Here is an 8542-nt window from a genome sequence, read left to right on the forward strand (position 1 = left end):
TTATTATTATTACATATAAACCCAATCTTTAAATTTTTACACAAACCGCTCTTATAACTACAACCAATCACCAAGAAAAAAATTATTATTTATTTTCTATGGTACAACATCATTTTTAATTATTACAGATATTCTAATCTCTTTTTCTTCTTTTAAACAAAATTTACTAATGTGAAGTAAAAAATAATAAATGACAATCTATGGTGGAAAATAAGAAATTTTATATATTTTCCTTGCCATTCTAATTTTCTGTATATGTCATATAATGGCTATTATGATTTTAATAAATCATTATGATTTTAATAAATTATTAAAAAGTGGTCAATATTTATGATACAATAATATTCAAGGAAAATCAATATTCATCAATTAAAAAAAAGAAAAAAATTAGCACTAATCTATTCAGAAATAACTCATCCACAAATTTTTTCAAAAAGACCAAATTCAATAAAATAATTAATTCAAGTGAAAGTAATTAAGAATTTTCATCAATAAATTTAAGAATATATAAAATATATTTATATCTATCAATCATATTTATCAAAATATATTTTCTCTATCCAATCGATTATGGTTAGATAAACTTATTTAGCTCGTGCTTGTGATATTTTTATTCAAATTTCAGAAGAATAATAATCATAACAATTGGTTTGTTGTTAATTATTTTATCAATTGAAGACATATAAATTATTTTCTCAACATTTGGTTGTATGTTAGTAAGTAAATTAATAGTTGAGTGATTTTGATAATTTTTAAAAGTTGAGGGCATAAAATCATATTTAAAAAAGATTTTTCAGAAGTCTAATTTTTTTTTTTTTCAAAAAGACATGACCAAACACAACTCCAACTCCAACTTCATCTTCAACTCAAACTCCAACTCCAGAAAAAAGTAATTTTCATGATCAAACGGCTACTAAATGTTTGAATATAGAAACTTTGACTACTATATCTTAATTGAAATATATATATATATATATATATATTTTAATTGATTAACAAATAACGTTGTTTATATTTCCTCTCCAACAAAAGGGCACAAATTAGATGGTTAAGTCACTTAACCAATCTTAACCTCAACCTTAAGGAAAAAAATTAGGAGAAATTACATATTACCACATGTAAGCTGATAAAGACACTATGTTCCGACTTTTTGTTTATCTAAATGAAAAAGAAAAAGAAAAAGAAAATCCCTTCATAAAGAAAAAAGATATATCCACTCAGCAGCATCCCACCGACATCTACCTAAAACCTATTTTGCTATCTGACTATTAATAATTGAATAGGAGCTGTTAACCTATTCATCTTTTTACATGGAGTCAATTTAAACACGTTCCTTCATGAATATCTGGATTTGGAAATATGAGCAGAATTCACTGGCGGACGTTTGGCCATGATTCATAATAAAATTTGAATTTTTTTTTTTTTTCTATTTTCAAACTGAAAGATGATATTTGAAAATCAAAATTGACCTTCTGGATCTGTTTTTGAATTATTGTGATTAATGTGAAAGTGAAAATAGTGAAAACAACGTTTTCACTATTCTTTAAGATTTTGAGTTGAATTCCAAAATTTTATGGCCAAAACATGTTTTTCACTGCTGAATGGTGAGAAGTTACCATCAGCAACTTCACGAGTATACCTTTACAAAAGATAACAGTGAAAAATACTAGAACTTCAAGAAAATACATGTATAGAGAGAAGCAGATAGATACTTCAAGCAGTTTGAAAAACACAGATCTGGAGAAGTCAAACACAAGTCCAAGGACAGATTTGTCATTGCACATCACATTCACCTCAGATCCAGTGTCATTTTTGTCGTAAAGCAAAAGATGTCACTTGTCAGTCATCACAAATCAACTCAAACACAATCATACAGGGAAAGTGGTTTGCTCTCTGGCAAAGGAAAGATATTCTTTATCTTCCCGAGTAGAGAAAGAGAGAGGGGAGTAAGAGATGGCAAGGCGACCGGACGAGGAGTATGATTACCTGTTCAAGATCGTGTTAATCGGAGATTCAGGAGTTGGCAAATCCAACTTACTCTCCAGATTCACTAGAAATGAATTCAGCTTGGAGTCTAAATCTACGATTGGCGTTGAATTCGCCACTCGTACTCTCCAGGTTGAGGGAAAGATGATTAAATCTCAGATGTGGGATACTGCAGGACAGGAAAGATATAGAGCCATTACTAGTGCATACTATAGAGGTGCACTTGGTGCACTTCTAGTATATGATGTAACAAAACCAACTTCCTTTGAAAATGTAAGCAGGTGGTTGCAGGAACTGAGGGATCATGCAGATTCCAATATTGTGATCATGCTTATTGGAAACAAGACTGATCTGAAGCATCTCCGAGCAGTTGCTACGGAGGATGCTCAAAGCTACGCGGAAAGAGAAAGGCTGTCTTTCGTAGAAACATCTGCATTGGAAGCAACAAATGTTGATAAGGCTTTCCAGATGAATCTTTCGGAAATTTATCGGAGAATCAGTAAGAAGTCACTCTCTTCAGATGATCCTGCACATGCTAATATTAAACAAGGGAAGACTCTTGTTATTGGAGCTGAGGAGATACACACCAACAAAGCCTGCTGCTCTGCATCTTAATGATACATCACTTCTTTCAATCTGATGTATGAGTCCTTCCTTATTTCAATCGATTGCTTTTATTTATTTGTTTGTTATTATTAATCTATTCATTTTGAGCTTATCAGTTTTATATTTCCTACCAATTGTATTGATCCTTTTGTTATAATTATTGTAATTAAATTTTGAAAGAAAAAAAGAAGAAGATGGACTTGCAAGTTTTTCATTCATTGTAGAGATTATTGGACTCTTCACTTTAAGATTTTGTGTACGGTATACCAAGATCCACATTATAAGAAGAACATTGTATACTAATTAACATAGACTGTTTACTCTAAAGTTATAATTGTCCCCATTACTTCCCTGGATCGAAAAGTAGTTTAAAATCCAAGGTAAACACAAATCTAGGTAACATCTAAAAGTTCATTAACGTAAAACATTTAACGCCAATTAGCAGTACTTAAGGAGTAAGGGGTGCAGAACTAAGTTGCGCAGACTCTTTAGTTTTGGTGCAGCACCCGTGCCGAATTCTCCAAAAATACGCTACTACCGGAGAATCCGGTACGCAGCCATTGCCATTTTTGAAGAGTCCGAGCAGCATAGGTGCAGAATGATAAAATGCCAAGCACGAATAACAGTTAAGGAGCAGAACTACATAAACGAAATACTCAGTTTGCCTCGATTTTGTATATACGTTAGAAAACATGTGATTTCTGAATAGAGGTACCATATCCTACTGCAGCAAAAAAGAAATAAACTTCAGAAGGCTATCAGTTGAGCAAAACTAGATAAATATTTGCGATTGATGAAGGAAAGTTGACATACTGCCTCTTGAATACAATGTCTCTGTTAAAGTCGATGTTGGGTTCACAATCAAGAACCAAAGCAGGAACCCAGATCACCATTGAAAGTAAAAGATAAACGGCAATACACATACACTGAATGAAGTTAAATACAAGAAAAGTACCTCCTAGATCACCATTGAAAGTAAAAGATAAACGGCAATACACATACACTGAATGAAATTAAATACAAGAAAAGTACCTCCTAGAGGCATGGGTGCATATGATTTTCCTCCAAATTGAAGAGGCGGTCCCTTGTTCAAGGGAGTTACAGACTCGTCGAAGTTCCTGGGTAGCTTACCAACAGATAATACCCCACGATTTCCACTTCTAAATGGGAAAAGACAGCTCTCATATTTTTCATTCGAGACATGCAAATATTCCAGAAGAGATTCAACCTTCCTCTGCTCTCTTCCGCAACAACGTTCTCCTCTGACAAGTATGAGGGCTCGCTCTAAGGTAAATAAAACCATCAGGAATCAGTCCATGGAAACTCGAAAACCATGAGTCATAAATGCCGATCTCCAAATTGTTCATCCAGTTTGCTTCATAAACTGCTTGCACAAAAACCTTTTTAAAATATTTCAAAACATAGATGAATACACACCCAATATAATCCCAATCATTTTTCCTTTGGGAAGATAATACAAGAGCGAAACAATCAACCCATTGATATTGGAAGACCCAAGATATTCTTCCAATGGATCATTTCTGGGTCCAATGGAATTCATAGGTACAGTGAACTTCTCACAGGAAAATGCAGTTGATTGAATTTGAATGGTGGCCACAAGTCAATTCGATCTAGTGAAGTATTGAATGAAGAAGAGTTTTTGAACAATAGCGATGTTTGAATACATTTGGTTTAGCGCATATCTTAAAATATTATTATTTTATTTTTTAAAAATTCATAGTTATAAGAAGAAGGTAAAACTGGGGTCTAGGGGGAGGCTTGTGGGGTTTGGGGAGGATAGAATGTAGGTAGACCTTACCCCTACCTTGTTGGGATAGAGAGGCTGCTTCCGATAGACCTAGACTCAAAGAAAGGAAAAAAAGCATGTTTGAAAGAAAAATATGACAGGTCACTGGCAAGATACAAAGCAACTAAAACGAGAAACAAAGACAGGCTAGAAAGAAAAAAATAACGGCAGCAAAGTGGCAAGTGGGACACAACCAAAAAAGCAACATGTAATAATACGAAATAGAAGATTCTAAGCAAGTACTAAACAAGAATACTGCTAATACGGAGAAAAGGGGAAGATAAGGCTATCCCCCTATCTCTCCCACATAAAGTTGCTACAATGCTCGGTTACCTACTAACATACAAACCTTCTACCCTTAACCTCAACCTCCAAACCTTCCTATATAGGGTCATAGAAATGCTTTCCCATAGTATTAATTATAGGCAAGCATGTTGGATATGGTACAAAAACTAGCTCCTACAGGATTGTAATCTAAAGCACCGCATGCAAATCAGGATGATCATATGAAACTAAATTGTAGACTGGTGTACTGGAGAAATTTTTGGATAGATACTAAAAACGCAAGTTTCTGATTCGAGGTTACAAGAAAAAGTGGAACTTATGTACATCTTTAAAGACCTAAATCACCATTTGCTTGTTAACAAACTCACAAAAGTAAGATACATACCGTACTGTCACTGAACACACTTCTCTGCATCAAACTGAGGGGCATTATACCACCAAATGATTCTCTCTCCTGTGTAACTCTTGTAACAAGACCATAGATTTGAAAAGTGTAAGCATATTTCTGTGGATCAGAAAAAATAAGTCTAATATGTTAAAGTGATCTGGCCGAATAACCTGCCACTAGTCAATAGGCTCAGGAACTATTTCAACAAGATCTTGCAACGAAGTGTCTCGATAGCAATCCTCTGCAGAAAAATTGTTTTCCCGACACTAATATTCCCCTCCACATAAAACATATTTCTTTTCTTTTGGGATGACTTCACACCAGCATCCAAGTCTATATCTTTCAACTCTTCATCCACACTCTTCTTGATTAACATGGTGATACTCTCAGCATGGTTTCAATGTGTGATTCCAACTGACCTCTACAAGAACCAACCATCTTCTCACTGGATTTTCCAAAAGAACTGTGAATAAGCCATATTTCGCCTTCATTCTAATCAAGTATGCGGACTATATAAATTGTATAATTTTCTTGAACTCACCCATATATTGAAGATTACATTTTTCATGCCAAGTAAAGCAACTTGTAATTCTTACTACCATTACCATTTAATGGTTAATAACTGCAAAAGACAGAAAGTTGACCATCTGTAATTATCCAAAATGGTCAAAAAAATGATAAAATCAGATTTTAAAAAAAATGCAATATGTTGAGCAAGTTCTGAATCTCAACTTTGCTTTGAACATAGCTGCTCATGTCATGTGCAAAAATGAGCAAGCTCTGAGCCAAGCCAAGAAGCCTATATCTAATTCTATATAGTGCATTATATATAGACAAACACATACATAAGTACACATTACATCTACACCAAACTAGATAGGTCGTGTTAAGAAAAAATAGTTTGGGCCAAACTCAACAATAAACTAGATCATGAGATGAGGATAGGCAAATACCATATAAAAAGACAACAGTCCATTCTTCAAATCATAGGACACTTGGGCCACATTTGTTTGCACTTAATAAAAGTATTAATCTTAATCATTCAAATCCCAATCATTATAACTTGTTTGTTTTTAGGTTTGTATCTTAATAAGTCAGATCTTAACTATTAAATGCCTTGTTTTTTTCCTACTTTACAACCACTTATATAGGTCTGAATATATTTGAATGATTTAGACTTATAACAAAGTCCTTTTTTGTAATGTAATTGATTTTATAGATGGCATCCAGTAGATGAAGAAAATGAAGAATACAAAGTGCTAAGAAATATAAATAAGCTCCCTACAAGGAATAAATCTAAAGGTTTAGGGAGCTAAGAAAGTCTAAAAGACTATCTTGGAAGTTTACAGGGAACATATTATGTCAACTAAAAAGGTTTAAAAGTTAAAACACACCTAGCCTTCACAGAGTGAATGGGAGTTGACACCTCATCAAAACATCTACGTTTTTTTTTCTGTCCAAATACACCAAAAAATGCTGGCCGCTATCGTCCTTCAGATCTGCCTGATGGTTATATCAACTTTCCACAAGCTCCAACTTTCACAGGCATCCTTGATGTTGTTAGGAATGACCCAAGATGGTCCAAAAAGAGAGAAAAACACATTCCAAATGTCCATGGTTGCAGGACAGTGTAGGAAGAGATAAATGTTAAGACTCAAAAAATTGATGACAAATATAACATCTGTTCACTAGCTGGATTTTCTTTTATTTACGTCCTCCGGTGTTAGGCATGCTTAATTTATTGTTTTTCAGGTGAAATAATTGATATTTGGAGGCAGGTTTGTGCCCTGAATTAGCTTCTAAGGCCACTGTGTGGCATTCACCGATTGAAGTAGTGAGAGATGATAACCTGACTTCACTGTGTATAATACCTTTCTGTTTGCGCTCCCCACAAGTAATTTTATCCTGACACTAATTGATGCACAAAAGTGCTTTTTAAATTTATCGGCAAAACACAAACTGCTTCTCCCCAAAACAAATTTTTTGAAAAGCACTTTTGGGAAAAGAAACACTTCTCAAAATAAGTTTATCCTAAAAGCTTGGCCAAACAGGCTATTAGACTCCAACCTTTGACCAATAGACCTTCCAACATCTTAATTCCTGAATATTATCAGCCTTCTAGTGATTTTCTTTTAGGATGGGATACACTTAAAAGGTTACATTAATGTTAACTATTATAAGCTGAAGATTCTAAAGAATACGAGAAATCAAAACATTAAAGTCTTAATTACATCCAATCTTAAATTTCAACTCCGAATTATCGCCATCAATAAAATACAACTCCTTACTAATAATTCAGCTAACATACTACTTTCTTTTTGGTTTACCATCCGGTGTTTGATACCCGCTTTGGAACCCGATTACTAATCAGAATTTGCGCCGAAAAGTCCCTCTTTGGGGGTAAAGCACTGCCTACCAAAGACAACTCCATTCCTAGGGCATGACTATGAGACCTCGTGTTAAGGAAGGAATGGTGTTTACCACCCTATCAAAACCTTTGGTCACACATAATACTGTGTTTAGTTCTCTAAAATACTTACTACTAGGAGGTACGCGAAAGCTAGTTCGGACACAACGGTCATTAAAAAAAATCTTAACTGTAATATTATTAAAAATATTAACAAGGAAGAAGAACAATTACGCTTTAAGTTTTGAAGACTTGTTACACAACTATCTCCACTATTAGATTACAGCTTGTAGGTACTGATAGATCAACTACTTCATGTCATATAAGTTCTACAAAATAATGAGAATGTACAAACTCAAGAATAATATGCGATTGACTCTTATATTTTTCTAATCCTATTAATCGCCGTGCACTCATAATGTGAATTGCATTATTCATCCAATAATTCTAAGTAAATACTAGTTTTGACTAATCTTTCCCAACATTATTATCCTAACACTTAGTCATACTGAAATAAAATTGTTAGTCTAACCATATTCAAATTATTAAACTCTAGTAACAAGTAAGAGACATTTCAATTTACCTAAAACTATTTCTTGGTAACGCCCTCAATATCCCAGCATATAGAGCTAATTTGGCCTCTTTTCAGCTTAGGTCGATTCAGAGCAATCCTTCTCAGTCTGCGCTTTGAAAATATTCACTCATCCTCATAGATCAAATGAACTCCCCACTGTCTCACAACGCAACCGTGGATAGATGCCTCAAATAGGCTATACTGGTTAATGTCTACAACATATGTGCCGGACACCTGCAGTGAAGAATACAATGGTATGTAGGCAAAGCAAACACACCAGCCATACGTTCTAGATGCTGTGCCCACTTTACATTCTTTTTGTATCACTCTAAGGTCTTTCAAATGATCACTGCATATCAATTTGGCTTTGATGAAAGCATAGTCATACTTTTCAGATAGCATTGAATCAGGACGACAGACACCAGCTCCCATGAGAGTCACACAGCATATAGCAAAGCCTTTGAACTTATCATTATACCAATTAATGGG

General features: G+C 34.1%; 2 protein-coding genes across 2 annotated transcripts in view; one reads left to right on the plus strand and one right to left on the minus strand.

Annotated features, from left to right (window-relative positions):
• The first annotated feature begins 1286 nt into the window (after window positions 1–1286).
• On the plus strand, window positions 1287–2810 carry LOC107855835 (ras-related protein RABA2a). Its single transcript, XM_016700844.2, has one exon. The coding sequence runs from the start codon at window positions 1954–1956 to the stop codon at window positions 2599–2601; it is 648 nt and encodes a 215-aa protein (XP_016556330.2). The 5' UTR covers window positions 1287–1953; the 3' UTR covers window positions 2602–2810.
• Window positions 2811–3354: 544 nt separating this feature from the next.
• Window positions 3355–8542, minus strand: part of LOC107855831 (TMV resistance protein N) — a gene marked incomplete in the record, with an annotated part of 108589 nt that continues 103401 nt past the window's right edge. The window contains 1 exon segment of the mRNA XM_016700824.2: window positions 3355–3976.

The sequence above is a fragment of the Capsicum annuum genome, chromosome 6 (assembly GCF_002878395.1).
Source record: "Capsicum annuum cultivar UCD-10X-F1 chromosome 6, UCD10Xv1.1, whole genome shotgun sequence".
Classification (NCBI taxonomy): Eukaryota; Viridiplantae; Streptophyta; class Magnoliopsida; order Solanales; family Solanaceae; genus Capsicum; species Capsicum annuum.

Coding starts and splice junctions, on each gene's coding strand:
- LOC107855835 (XM_016700844.2), top strand. CDS start 1,954: ATGGCAAGGCGACCGGACGAGGAGTATGATTACCTGTTCAAGATCGTG.